This window comes from Megascapheus bottae, chromosome 32, assembly GCF_031878675.1.
Source record: "Megascapheus bottae isolate mThoBot1 chromosome 32, mThoBot2.hap1, whole genome shotgun sequence".
Lineage (NCBI taxonomy): Eukaryota > Metazoa > Chordata > Mammalia > Rodentia > Geomyidae > Megascapheus > Megascapheus bottae.
The window spans coordinates 213,026-228,738 of NC_143540.1; the positions used below are offsets into that span (position 1 = coordinate 213,026).

Below are 15,713 nucleotides of genomic sequence, written 5' to 3' on the forward strand. Positions count from 1 at the left end.
TCAGCCCATAAAGTACATTAAAAATGGTTCTTGCCTATGCAGTGCTAGTCGGAAAACATGCCCACCCCAAAGCCATTAAGTAAGTCACCTTCGTGTAAGGTCACCTGACCTATAGAAGCCAGTATGGATATGAATTGTCTCTCAGGAGGAGATACTGTGCTTCTACAACTCTTAACCAAAAAGAAAAGATGTCTACTTAAGCTGAATGCCAATGGCTCATGCCACCTGTATGCAATTCTAGCTATTCGGGAAACTGAGTTCAAAAGGTTTATGGGTACAGAAAATATGCTACAGAGCAGGAAATTTCTGAAACATATTTCTGCTTTTAAAAAGTCTTCATTGGGGGCTGGGAGTTTGGCCTAGTGGTTAAAGTGCTTACTTAGCGTGCATGAAGACCCGGGTTTGATTCCTCAGTACCACATACACAGAAAAAAAAAAAAAAAAAAAAGCTGGAAGTGGTGCTCAGGCCCTGAGCTCAAGCCCAGGACTGGCAAAAAAAAAAAAAAAAAAAAAAAAAGTCTTCATTGCAGTGAAAGGGTATCAATGTATGTGAATTAATGCACCTTCTATCTGGCAAATATCATGTAACCCTTTTACTAATTACAATAAAAAATAAATAAATAAATAAATAAAAAGTCTTCATTGCAGACTGGGAGTTTGCCCTAGTGGTAGAGTGCTTGCCTAGCAGGCACGAAGACCCAGGTTTGATTCCTGGGTACCACATACGTAGAAAAAAGTCAGAAGTGGTGCTGAGGCTCAAGTGGTAGAGCTCTAGCCTTGAGAAAGTCCAAGGACAGTGCTCAGGCCCTGAGCTCAAGCCCAGGACTGGCCAAAAAAAAAAAAAGTCTTCACTTCCAGGAGCTGGTAGCTCATACCTGTAATCCTAGCTACTCAGGAGGCTGAGATCTGAGGGTCATAGTTTAAAACCAGATAGGGGAGGGAAACGGGTACCAAGACATGTGAAAGGGTATCAATGTATGTGAATTAATGCACCTTCTATCTGGCAAATATCATGTAACCCTTTTACTAATTACAATAAAAAAATAAAGCAAAAAAAAAACAGATAGGGCAGGAAACTATGAGACTCTAATCTCCAGCAAACTACTCAGAAAAAAAGCTGGAAATGGAGGTATGGCTCAAGTGGTTACACAAGTTGAAGCCATAGTATTGTCACACACACAAAATTTTTTTTTAAGTTTTCCCCTAAAAACCTGCATAACGTAAGTATTCAGTATCAAATAGTGAATATCCAATTTTGCTGTTACTTTTAGCTGGTTTTATTATCCAATGACATTGTGCCAAGTATTGCTGTTAGGAATCGGAAGAACAGCTCAAGACAAAACAAGAGAGAAAAGCTACCAGTATTTACTGCAAACTTTAAACACCTACTACAGAAACTGTACTGGGATTAGAAGATACAGGGTCTATATGAAAGCAGCAGATCATTCACAGGATCCTAAGGAGACCATACCAGTGCAGACAGGGAAAGCAGGTGAGAAGGGCTCTGTTACACCATGGGGCTTGAAAGAGAATGGAGGAGGAGGCACTAGAAGGAAGGTTCTAAGAAGTCCCACAGACACAAACAGCAGAGGGTAATCCTGCAGCCCTGGGAACAGGAGACAGGTCCTCAAATGCTAGAGTACAAAGTGAACTCCAGAGGGCACTCATGAAACACAGATTTCACCTTGAACTCCAGAGGCCTGGAGTGGGTCCAGAAATTTGTACTCACAATCAGCAGCTTCACGTCTGACCCAGTCAGTGACAAACCATGGAACATGTCTTTTATTACAAATAATTAGCAGTAACTGGAGGCGTTTGAGCAAAGGAATAGCAAGATCAGATATATACATTCAGATCATCCTAAAATTGTGAGTTGCACAGAGTAAGTGCCCCCAGGGAGAAGTCAAATGTGCTTGGCTTACAGGGCTGGGTGAAGAAAAGACCACAGAGGAGGAGAAACAACCCTGAGTAGAAGCAGTATCTACCTGGCCAAGGTGGAAGGAGACAGCAAGGAAGAGCCACAGCTGTGGTTGTGCAGAGCATGTTGAGCTGTGAACAAGACTAGCAGCTAAAAGCTGACAGGATTATTCTCTGAAGTTCAGGCACACATGAGGGCAGGAAAGGGAGCCAGCAGAGGGAGCCAGCCCTGGAAACAAAGGGTCACTACCCAGCAATGTGTACATGACACAAGATAGTTTGACAGAAACAGAGACAGAGAATGGGAAAGGGAGAGAGAGAGGGAGGGAGAAGGAGGAGGAGATGATGGAGGAGGGGGAGAGAAAGGGAGAAAAGGGAAAGAGACAGAGAAGGGGAAAAGGAGAGAAGAGGGAAAAGGAGGGGGGAGAGATGGAGGAGGGGGCGAGGGAGAAGAGGGAGGGAAGAGGAAGAAGAGGGAGGCAGAAGAAGGGGAGAGAGGGAGGAGGGGGAGGAGGAAGAGCTAGAGGGAGAGAAGGAAGGGAGTGGGTAAGAGGAGGGGGTGGGGAAAAGCCGGAAAGGGGTTGAGGGGGAGAGGGAGAGAACAGTGGACAACGCTTCAGAGGGGAACAGACAGTCCTGCCTTTGGCCTGCTTGCCTCCCCTGTAAGCTTACGGGCAGTTCTAACACTGGGGAAGATGGAGACCCCTCACTGTTAGGGCCAGCGTTTTGTTTCTCATTTTAGTATGAACATGCTAACTTACATTTAAGCTTTTATCTTCTAGTTCTTCTCTACAACCCCATGTAAGCAACTCAATTAAGACAAGTGGTAAGCGTCTCTCCCAGAAGGCCCTGGCCTCCTCAAAGGCCTAAGATCACAAACTGCAATGATCCCATGGTTTCTCCAACCTCTTCAGATTTCTGTAGATAGGAGTGAACAACAACCTCAGCATGGTGAAATATCCCTAGCACAAACAAGGGCAGTGTTTTATGTAAACTCACAGGAGGGGTAGTTAATTAATCCCTTAGGAGATGTCTCCACCACCCTGAGACCAAGTCTGGGGTTCTGCTGCCCTAAGAGAGCACAGTGAACTCAGAGCCCAGTCCAGCCTTAGCGTCTCTGTGCACACAACACGCCCTGCACTGCTACCTCTGGTTTGTGGGCCAATGCCAACAACAGGCCCACCCCAAGAGTAGAGGGACCCTCAGGTGATCAGGCAGAAGTTCTCTCTGTGAAGTCAGAAGCAGCTCTCTCCTAGAGAACCAAGGAAGTGGAAAAAGCACATGCAGACACCAACAAAACCAGAAACATGGTGCCACCGTGCCACCATAATACAGCAGAGAACCAACAGGCCAAGAGACCTGTGCAGGAGTGAACATTCTTACACAACCCAAAGGGTATTCCAGCCTCAATCTCTGACAGAGGGACAAGGCAACCTGCAGACTGAAGCTGACTCAAGGAACCTAAATCTCTTCCAACACAGAACAGGCATGCAGTGAGCACCTGCTGGGCACAAATCCAAGATTCCCTCAGGTAACCGGAGATAATTGTGACAGTAATAAACAACGCAGTTATTATGACTCAGTTCAGCAGTCTTCCAGAATAAATTCCCATAAATAAGTGTACAAGGTTCTGTTAGGTACTGTAAAGTCATATTTCCTAATCTATTTACAAAGACTTTAATAACTCAATGGAAGCTTGGGCATTCCATTTTTATATTAGCTAGTATGCTTAAAATGAATTATTCTGTTAAAGTCAAAATATCTAAAACAGGTAAACATTCCTATTCCTTTAAAAGCAAAACTTATTAGTTCAATTCTGCAAAGATATCCAAAACCAAATATGTATTACCTCAAGCAGCAAACATCATTTGCAAAGTTGATAGTATTTCCAAAAATCAAAAAGACCTGTAAACCACTTGTATTTTAGGTCTCATTTACACTGAGTTACAAACCTCCTGCCAAGCTTCCCTGCTTCATCTCTATTTAAAATTTCTACTCTGATGTTCAGATTTAACAAAAACGAACATTTCATTCCCTTTCCCCCCTTGAAACTGCACATGAAATGTCACCCATAAACCCAAGGCCCCCTGCACCACCTGCTGTCCCACGCAATGCAAGGGTGCAGCTCAGCTGGCTGCAGCCCCTCAGGGCATCAATCCATTAAACGTACATTTGAGACCAGTCACCTTGCAGAAAGGCACTGAAGTCTATGTGTTCTTTGTTGCTATTATCCCACTTAACTTTAGAAAAAAATTCCCTCAATAAAATCAAACAGCAGTGCTTGACAGCTCTGTTCCAAAGCTGAAATGAACACAGGAACTGAAAATAAAACATATGTTGCCATTACAAAGGAATAAAAAAAGCCAACTCTACTGAACACAGTTTACAAATACTAAGAATCAAGATAAGGAAGTCATCAAGCCAACACTAGGAGGGGTTACACTTGATATTCAATCTCACCCCAAATATGCAGAACACAGAATCTATGAAATTAGTCTTGTGCACTATATACAACTGCAAGCAACTCCATGCATCTACATGCATGTACTTGCTTATATCTGCTTGGTTCACTATTGCTATGCTGAAGAAGGTACTGAACACAGCAGAGAGCACAAGAGACATCCAGGAATAACGAGATGATAGTAAAACACAATTGGATAGTGGAAAATGTGATCTCATGCTATTAAATATATATTTAAATATATAGGAAAAAGAATGCTGACCAAAATGTATTATATTCATGAGTTGACATGTAACCTGATGCTCCTTTGCATAACTGCTTAATGATTCTTTTAACAAAATCAAAATATGCAAACTCGGGTGTGATGGTACATGCCTGTAAACCTAGCACTTGCAACTCTAAGAGGAACATGAATTAAGAGGCCAACCAGGCCTATATAATAACATCCTGTCAAGGAAGAAGGGAAAGGAAAAAGGAAGAAAGGGAATAAGAGAAAAACAAGAAAGGGAGAGACGGACAGACAGAGAGACAGACGACAGACAGAAAGACGGACGGGCGGACAGACGGATGGACAGAGAGGCAGTGAGAGAAGCACACATTCAAGCAGGGTGAGGTAGTTCATTCCTGTAATCTTAGCTCCTTGGGATATGAAGATTGGTAGCATCAAACTCCAGGCTGGCCCTGGTATAAACATGAAACCCAATTCAAAGGGATAATAATAACTGAAGAATAATCAAAGCTAATGGCATGACTCAAATGATAGACAGGCTTCCCAGAAAGTGTAAGGCCCTATGGAGTTCACACAAACCCCAATTCTAGAAAAACATTAATTAAATGAATCAGGTTTGATTTAATTTAAAAGGAGGAGGACACTTTAGAATCTCCAGCCAGGCAGTGGTGGTGTAGGAGGCAGCACAAGGGCCGCCGGGTGATGAAGCTCCCTCATGTAGCACATATTTGGAGGTAACAGAGACAGGACTTACTATAAGTGCTCAGCAGACAAGATTTCGCTCTGTGCCCCAACCACAACACAGTGACCTGGCCACTCCCAGGGCCTCCCGGCACTCACCACGGTGGCATGCACAGGACTGGTAGAATCACTTACCCACGTTGGGATCAGAAGGTTGACGTTTCTTAATCTTGGCTTCAGAAATAGCAGAATAATAAGCACAGATCATCTTGATCAGCCACACTGCTCGAACCATTGGCACAGAATACTTAGCTAAATAGGCAAAAACATCCTCTTTTTTACTAAGAATGGGAACCTGAAAAGAAATAACATTTATAACAACCACATGCTATGATTGATAGACAAACTTAAGAGAGATGGGAAGCAAAAGAAAAAAGGCTGAAAGTTACTACAAGAAAATGTACGTAAGACAGAAAGATATTCAAACAGCCTTTTTAATGGAGTACCGTAAGCCAAATTTCACTATGGAAAAGGAGCCAAAATGATGTTTACCACAATGACAAAACAGTTTCATTAGCTGTGCTTTCTTGTTTATAAAACAAATTATCTTCAAATTCTTCAATGCTAAAAGCTACTCATCAACAGACTAGGAAAAACTAGAAAGAACAGGTCAAGTCAAAAATTGTTCCCATTCTACATCTTATCTATGAACTTTTTTTGCTAACTGCAACATTTCATTAATCATTTCCAGAAAGCTTTTCAAAATGCCTTTAGTCCAAAATGTAAAACAGAGGCTAAAATGAAGGATTAGGAAATCTGACTAAAAAGCACTGAGTTAGAAATAGCTCAGTAATTAATTCACTGGTTTGAAGTAGGCATTTGAAGCAATTAATTACTTTATCCAGACCACAGGTATAATCTAGCCAATTAGTATCCCAATACCACTCAATGGTGTGAAAGAGTTAATTTATTCTTCCACAATACCTCATAAATATCATAGGAGCAACCTAAACATCTAGATAATCTATTTGATTTAGGAACAAAGAGAGAAACAACAGAGACCACTAGCTGTGAGGCAACACAAGGAAGTGAGCAGGACCTATACAACCTACCGCAGGTGACTATGCAAAGTCTTGTGCTTTTCAAAGATTTCAGTTGCCTTTAATCACTAGAATGCATTCAAGGCAATGGTAAGACATTTGGGAGATACAGAGATACATACATACATACATACATACATACATACATACATACATACATACATACATACATACGTAGACAGGCAGATATGTGTGTACTCTCCCCATACCTTCCCTGGTCATGGGGCTTGAATTCAAGGCCCTGGCACTGTCCCTGAACTTCTTAGCTCAAGGCTAGAACTCTACCACCTTGAGCCAAAGCTCCACTTCCAGTTCTGGTGGTTAACTGAAGATAAAGAGTCTCGAAGACTTTTGCATGGGTTGGCTTTAAACAGCAATCTTCAGATCTCAGCCTCTTGAGTAGCTAGGATTCCAGGTGTGAGCCACTGGTACCTAGCTCATTCAGGCAATATGAAGCCAAGAAAAGATATTCTGAGTTGCTTTAGAAAACAAAGGAGACATCCTCTGGTCCTATAACTGTTGAAAATGTGCTCTTACTACAAAAAAGCAAAAACAAGAGCCCCTAACACCAAAGGGCATCAGGAAATGAGAAAGGGACCCTAGGGTTCTTGCAAAGGTGTGCCACAAGTCAGAGATACAGATTATGAGACAGATTTCTAAGTTCTCAATTTTTCAATGACATTGATGATGTCTACCTGTAAGACTGTACAGTCTTATAATAATTATTCCCCAAGAATGAAAAAAACCAAAGGCAAAGACTAGAAATGAACCCGCTAACACATATACTACCCTTCCAATAAAAAGACTGGAAGCTATGAAGAAACATGCCCATTTTGTTCCAAACGTTTTCACAAAAGTAACCACATGTAAAATCAGAATCTTACTTCATTTAGTAGGAAACAGACTTTTAGCTTGAAGAATATTTTTAAAGACAAGGAAATAATCTCAAAGCAAGGGATCTTTTTATCACATCTTGCACATCTTGACCTAAGGAAGCTAAAAATGTAATGGAAAAAAAAATAAGTCTTGTTGCCTATTCTTGGTTTTAAAATCTTGTCTGTCTAGAATCCACAGAATCTGCTTGTTGTGTGGAACACTTATATTCAGAGAAGTCCTGAGCACCAGAAATCAACAAAATAAAGGGAAAAGAGCAAGTCCAGACACATCTTGTGTGCCTGCCATTTAAGCCTCAGCTTTAGAGAAGACTAGGAAAAATAATATAGACTCAAACACATACCACAAACAGATTCAAGCTTATAAAACTATTATAGTTATAGCTATGGAAGAAGTGCTTGATACCTTTTTTGCCAAAATAGCAAGTGGTTTATTTCCTGCTAAGTCAGAGAACCAACTATGAATTGCAGTCTGAGATCGAGCAGTTACCAGCCAGTAATTATCTTTAGCATTAACTTGGGGTTTCTTCTTTCCTGTATCTTGAAAAGTGTTAAGCTTTAGTTTCTCAGCTAATATGCTGCTAAAATAAGCTCCAATCTGTGGAAAGAGGGAAACAAGAACAAAGAAAGGTTAAAGACAATGAGAGCAAGTATTTCAGGATTATGTACTTTATTGTTTCAGTTGAAAATCTCCATACAGCCTTTAAGTCCTTGAAGTCAAGTGGTATGATTTCCATACACTAACACTAGGCCAAAAAATAAAATAAAATAAACCAACTCACAGCACCTCTATTATTAAGGAGAAGCCAAGGAAAGAAGAGGGGTCTTCAGATATGTCTGATAAGAAGAAATGAATTACATTCTAAATACATTCCAAGAGAGTAAGTTCTACCTTTACCTCCAGTGATACTTTCTCCCTTCTTACCCTGCACACCAGACTAGAGGGAATGTTTTCTCTGCAAACTGCTGCACTCAAAAGGACAAAGCCCAGCCACACATTTTAATAGCACATCTTTTTGGAAGTAGAATTCTGTATTTATACCTAGTGAAGCTTTTCTGGAGAGTATGAAAGTTATTTTAACTGAAAATTACAAAAGACACAATTAAATTAGCTACTCAACATCTGTAACTGGGCTGTCAACCTTATATGTGTAAGTGTTTCTAGAGAGAAGTAGAGTTGCCTGAAGAGAGTAAAAAGACCTCAAAGGAAGCTTTGCAAACTATTTTACCATTTTCACATTATCCAAATTATAAGATGGGCAAGAGGCAGAGAAAAGGTACAGTAGTAAAGAAAAAGAAGGCAGGGAATGCAGTAATATCTAAACAGTACATCTATTTAAACAAAAAAAAAACACTTGAAATCTTCAAGAATGCTATAAAAGCATTATATTTCATTCTAAGAGAATTTAAAGAACATGATGCAAACAATTTCAAATAAAAGCCCCTACGAGCTAGCAAACAGTAGCAACTATGAAAAAGAAAAAAGAAACTATGCCCTGGGGAAGTAATCACCACCTTAGTGAATAGTTGTGGGGCAATAATTACTTATTCTCTACACTGTAATCAGTTACAAGCCATTAACCAAGTTTGTTTCCCAAGATGAAGCCTAGCACAACTTCTTTTTGTGTGCGTGCTGGTCAGTCCTGGGGCTTGAACCCTGGTCTGAGCACTGTCCCTGAGCTTTTGTGCTCAAGGAGCCACAACTCCTCTTTACATTGTTAGTAGTTAAGTTGGCGATAAGAATCTCACTGGCTTTACTGCCCTGGCTGGCTTTCAACTGTGATCCTCAGATCTCAACTTCCTGAGTAACTAGGATTACAGTTGTGAACCTCTGGCACTTGATCACAACTTTTCAATGTGTATTGCATTCCTCCACCCCCCTTTTTTTTCTTTTTTCTTTTTGCCAGTCCGGGGTCTTAAAGTCAGGGCCTGGGCACTTTTCTTGAGCTTTTTTTTTGCTCAAGGCTAGCACTCTACCAATTGAACCATAGCACCACTTCCCTGCTTTTTGTGCGTATGTGGTACTGAGGAATTGAACCCAGGGCTTCGTGCATGGGAAGCAAGCACTAGGCCACACTCCCAGCCCAAGCATCCCCTACCTCTTGTGACTGATATATAATTTAAAAGTTGGTCTTGGACTACTGACCTAATAAAAGCTAGATTAAGTAGGGAAAAGATGGAGATATTCTTTTTTTAACAATTTCATTGTAGATTTTCTATTTTAAGCAAATATTTGCAAAACTTCTAGTGAATAAATTAAGTGCAATAATAAACAAGCAGCCACAATAGCTAATTTTTTTCATATATTTTTATTGTAATTAATAGAAGGGTTACATTATATTCACCAGATAAAAGGTACATTACTTCACAAATATCACAAATATTGATATCCTTTCTCATGTCATGGTCCCCATTTCCCTCCCCACCCCACCCCCCTCATCTTGATTTCCCCCCTTCCCTATCCTATTCCAAATAACCAATCAAGCATACATAAAATATATCAGATAACAAGGTGAGATAACCATATGAGATAACCAAGGAACATATCAGATAACAAGGAATATATCAGATAACAAGGTGAGATAACAATATGAGATAACCAAGGAACAGCAAAAGAGATGAGAGATAATATAGTACATGAAGGACAACAATCACTCATTATATGGCTTTTGTTTCTATATCCTGGAGGTCCTTTCATTTAGCGTCATACTATGTGGCCTTATGTATCTAGATTTTGTTCTATTGTGAATCTCCACTAGGAGAGTCCAAGGTTTCTACTGATTATGACAAATGAGGGAAACCATTGAGCCTATGTTCCTTTGAGTCTGGCTTACTTCACTTAATATGATTTTTTCTAAGTCTTTCCATTTCCTTACAAATGGGACAATATCGTTCTTTCTGACAGCAGGATAGAATTCCATTGTGTATAAATACCACAACTTGTTGATCCACTCATCAACTGAGGGGCATCTGGGCTGGTTCCATATCTTTGCTATGGTAAAAAATGCTGCAATGAACATCGTTGTGCTAGTGGATTATGTCCTTGTTTCTGGACCATTGGGTAAATGCCAAGTAGTAGAATTGCTGGGTCATAGGGGAGCTCTATTTTTAGTCTTTTGAGGAAGTGCCATACTGCTTTCCATAGTGGTTGAACGAGTTTGCACTCCCACCAACAGTGTAGTAGTGATCCCTCCTGGCCACATCCCCTCCAGCATCTGTTGTTATTATATTTCTTGATCCTGGCCATTCTAACTGGAGTGAGATGGAATCTTAGAGTTGTTTTGATTTGCATTTCTTTTATGACCAGAGATGTCCAGCATTTCTTCATGTGCCTATAGGCCATTTTTATTTCTTCTTCAGAGAAGATTCTCTTTAAGTCTTTGGCCCATCTTTTAATGGGATGGCTGTTTCTTTGAAGATTAGTTTTGGAGTGATCCAATTTTTTGAGCTGCACAACAGCTAATTTTTTTATTTTAAATTTCTCAACTGGTATCTGTGTGTTCTCTGCGCCAAAGGCACCTAGAAACACGGATTGTTTGATACTTGAGAGGTCTCATATTTGCAATTATAACTGAGCAATTTAATTTTAATAAACAAAGGTATAGAAATAAAAAAATTGTAATCTAAACAATCAATTGTACTTTTTTCTCAATGACAGCATGACATAGAATGACTATCTATATTTTACTCCCTGCTAGGAAAGTTTGTAAACAAATGCAGACTATAATCAAAATTCGCAAGCAAAAGAAGAAAAATCCACACATGTTTACAACATATAATGTAATACAATTTGTTTTTTGAGGCAGGGTCTTATTTTGTAGCCCAGGCTGGCCTCAAATTCAAAGATTCTTCTGCCTCAACCTCCCAAGTAATGGGATTACAGGCAAGCATTACCATAACTCAGCTAATAACATTTAAATTTTTTTCCACACAGAATTTATTAATTAACATTGGAACATATTTTTTCTGATTTATGGTTTAATTTTGAAACCATGGTATTCATCTATTTATTATTTATTTGTGCATTAACTGGCACAGACAAATAGCTCAGGTTTGTATCATAATGTATAAAATAGTACATTCTGAAGAATAAAGACAAGTACAATTATTAATAAGAAATAGTTTTTCTATCATATAATTTTTAATATACATAGCTTATGAACACTCACAGTCTTGGCTTTCTATGCCTATATATGGATAACTTCATTTTTCATAAATATACTGTTACATACTATTTAGACATACCTCTTTCATTTAAGCTACTGGCTTTGGTAATTTTTTTCCCCAGTCCTGGGGTTGGAAGTCAGGGCCTGCGCACTGTCCTTGAGCTTTCCCAAGGCTAGAGCTCTAGCACTTGAGCCATAGCACCATTTCCAGCTTTTTCTATGTATGTGGTGCGAGGAATTGAACCCAGGGCTTCGTGCATGCCAGGCAAGCACTCTACCACTTGGCCATGCTCCTGGCACCAATTATTTAAGCTACTGTTAAGGAACATTTAGAGCTTCTGTTCCAAATTTTTCCGATTATGAATAATATTAAAACAGCCTTTCACATCCGATGCTTCAGACATATGCAGAGATACCTTTAAGATAGATTTCTAGAATTCCAGTTCCATAATTCAAAGATGTCAACAGCATTACTAAACTGTCCTCTAAAAGAGGGTGTTTGTGTATGTGACAGATGAAGACAGGGGTGGGGAGAGGCCACTGGGAACTGAACCCACTGCCCACTTGGGCAATACCCCAAACTTTGATTTCATGTTTTGTGTTTGAGGTAACATTTCACTAACTTTGCCCAGGTTTCTTCTATGAGTAGGCAGAGTTAGAAGCATGCAATACCACATCTGCAATAACTTATATTCTTTCAAACAAGTACATTTAGTGCATGTTTTCATCAATCCAAAGCTATCTGGAATATACTGTATTTGGTAAGAATATGGAAAAGTTATAATCAGGAGTTATACCATCATTCACGGGTTTCATATGTTTAAAATACAATTACATGAGACTTGAGTCATTCAGTAAATCTCACAGAAAACTTGGTAGAAAATGTCATAAATGCTATTTTTGTTTATTAAATTATTTAACTTGACAGACATTTGACAGTGAGAACCAAGGATGGTTGGCAATTCACATCAAGAGATAAAGCATCAACTGGGCAGCAGTGGATCAGGCCTATAAATCCTACCTACTCTGAGGAGGCTGAAATCTGAGGATCGAGGTTCAAAACCAGCCCAGGCAGGAAAGTTTGTGAGACTCTTATCTCTAATTAGCCACCAGAAAACTGGAAGTGACACTGTGGCTCAAGTGGTAGAGTGCTAGCACTGAGCTGAAGAGCTCAGGGACAGCGCCCAGGCTCTGAGTTCAAGCCCCTCAACTGACCCTCCCTCTCCCCCCAAGAAAGAGAGATAAAGCATCAGGCTGGGGACTGATGGCTCATGCCTATAAATCCTAGCTACTCAGGAGGCTGAGATCTAAGGATTGTGGTTTGAAGTCATCCTGAGCAAGAAAGTCCATGAGACTCTTATCTCCAATTAACTACCAGAAAACTGGAAGTGGTGCTGTGGCTCAAAGTGGTACAGTGTTAGCCTTGAGTAAAAAAGCTGAGAGGCAGTACCTAGAACTTGAGTTCAAGTCCTGTGACTGACAAAAATAAAGGGGAGGAGAAAGAGAGAGACAAAGAGTGAAAGTATATGTACCCTCTAACGTAAGCAATTGTAAATAACCCCCAAAAGCATTTATTGGAGTCCTGACACAAATATGACTATACCTGAGGACCAGGCTTCTAATTAGGTTTAAAGTAAACCAAGATCTTAAGGGCAAGGCCCTAACCAACATGACGGTCTCTTTTATAGGAAAAAGAAGACATATCATGAACAGCACACAATGAGGGAATACCATGTAATGACAGAGACAGGACAGCCATGGATGAGTTTCACAAGAGACTGGGGCTGCATGTCAGAGGGGTACTTTCCCAGCATGGAATGGGGCTGTGAGTTTAATCCCAGAACCACCAAAAGAAATCTAATATATCAGACTGCAGTGCCAGACAACTGGCCTGGGTTCCTCTACAATGGCAAAAGCCTTTTAAAAACACAGGAAGTTAAACAGGGTGTTGTTCAAGACTGAATGAAGTAATGTAACAAACAGTGCCGGACACAAACTCTGGTTATACCAGGGACAACCCACAGGAGGGAGGTTCGAGCTTGCAATGTGGCTTAAATACCAGCAAGTTGTCAAAATTCACTATGGAGGCTACCACAAGCACTCAGAATTCAGAAGAATTCTAGGGAATAATTAGTCTTACCTTTGAAGGATTAATGACAATGTTTCTGGCAGAGCCATGTTCATCTCCAGTGAAGGCTGGCTGGTTGTTGAAGCCTTGCTTTACATTCACTGCAGTGAGCTCATCCTATTCAAGAGAAGGTATTGAGTAAGCAAAGGATAGAAAGCTTCCACATAATCCAAACGCTGCAGCCTGAGTAACAGCCCAGTCTGTTACACTTTCTCTGCCACCAAAGAAAGCAGAAGCTACAGTTCAGAAATCAATAGAAAGAGCTGTGGCACACAGTGTGGGGCACATGGCATTCATTATTCCGCCTTTCACCTGCTCTCCAACAACTTTTAACGTATAAATCAGAACAAGAAAACCAAAATGAGTATATCCCCAACACACAGACACGTACATACACACAAAACCCACAGAAGCAAGCCAGGCACACCGAAATGAAATACTATCTTCGACAGCCTAGACTAGGAGAAATTTCAGAGCCTCCAAGAACAAAAGATAGATAAAATATATAACTACAACATCAAGATGCCTTTAAAAGCTTTCAAACTGGATAGACAGAAGAACTTCCTCCAGGCTCACAGCAAGATGCGTGTGTGTGTGTGTGTGTGTGTATGTGTATCAGATTATTCTGCTACTAAATCAGAATCTCTAAAATACAGACTGGGGGGGGGGGAGAAACATGGTCAAGAAGTTAAAGGAGGGGCCGGGAGTTTGGCCTAGTGGTTAAAGTGCTTGCCTAGCATGCATGAAGACCCGGGTTCGATTCCTCGGTACCACATACATAGAAAAAAGCCGGAAGTGGTGCTGAGGCTCAAGTGGTAGAGCTCTAGCCTTGAGAAAGTCCAAGGACAGTGCTCAGGCCCTGAGCTCAAGCCCAGGACTGGCAAAAAAAAAAAAAAAGAAGTTAAAGGAAATAAGGAAAGCTTCTGCTCCCCTCATTTGAAGCTAAGACATGGCTTTAGTGACAGCTGGAGTAACTGCCACTACAGAACAAAAATAAGAACACACTTATTCTTCCTAAGCAATTGTTGTCTGTGTAACATGAAAGGAACTGCTGATATGAAAAGTAAAGAAGCCTTGGGTCAAAATATTTTGTGACATTTAAGCACCTGACCAGTCCCAAAGGTCACCTTGGCCAAGAATGAGGTCTGCTGGAGACAAGCCATGCAACTTAACTTAATTATGTGTGCTCTTACTAATAACTTGGCGGGACATTGCTTTGGCAGGCTTTCAGAAGACCCTGCAATAGGAAATGTAGCTCTATGGGCGATAGTCTCCTCCCAGTAGAAAAGGTCACCGAAATCATCACACAGAGATTAATTGCTTTCACATATCAGAAGACATCTCAATCTGCTCCTACATTTTCAAATTAATTTTTTAAAAAGTAGGGCATAACTATATAATGTATATTTTTAAGTTAAGAAGGTTTCATTCAATCAGCCTTAAATAAAGCCAATATAGTACTAAGTCAATTTGAATAGCCTCAGACTGTAAAAAGTAGAAGTGCAAACAGATTATGAGAGTAATATGACAAAAAATTAAATGCATCTTTATTTTTAATTTACCACCAGAAGTATTAAAGGAAACATTAATCAAGTAACAGCATATATTTTTACTAAAAATATGCTCTAGCATAATCAAGAGGAAGTATGTGAGACTCTCAGAAACAGTTAATTCTATTGAGTGCTGCTTCTCGAAACTGTGCTGGCTTAGTTAACTACTCACTTCATGTGACTACTAACCACTGTAGGTCTGCTGCCTATCTTCATAAAAGGAGATAAAATCTAATACAGCACAACCACAATTCTCACCCTGCTTGTTTATTCCCAAAAGTTTCTGCAAAGAAAAAATGAGTTAAGAATACCTCCAAAGGGGCTGGGAGTTTGGCCTAGTGGTAGAATGTTTGTTTAGCATGCACGAAAACCTGAGTTTGATTCTTCCGTACCACAAATACATAGAAAAAGCCAGAAATGGTGCTGTGGCTCAAGTGGAAGAGCTCTATCCTTGAGAAAGCCCAAGAACAGTGCTCAAGCCCTGAGTTCAAGGCCCAGGACTGGCAAAAAGAGAAAAAAAGACTACCTCCAAAGGAATGAAATGCACTGCATTTATAAACTGATATGAAATAATAACTCCTTTGTACA

At 40.1% G+C, this 15,713-nt stretch overlaps 1 protein-coding gene across 1 annotated transcript in view; it reads right to left on the reverse strand.

Moving 5' to 3' along the window:
• Med12l (mediator complex subunit 12L) overlaps window positions 1–15,713 on the reverse strand; it is a 177,513-nt gene that overhangs the window by 145,991 nt on the left and 15,809 nt on the right. The window contains exons 2-4 of the mRNA XM_090323139.1: window positions 13,588–13,692; window positions 7,688–7,879; window positions 5,484–5,643 (exon numbers count right to left, since the gene is read on the reverse strand). Of these exons, the coding sequence (XP_090179265.1) occupies window positions 5,484–5,643; window positions 7,688–7,879; window positions 13,588–13,692 (457 nt within the window). The remainder of the gene's footprint in view (window positions 1–5,483; window positions 5,644–7,687; window positions 7,880–13,587; window positions 13,693–15,713) is intronic.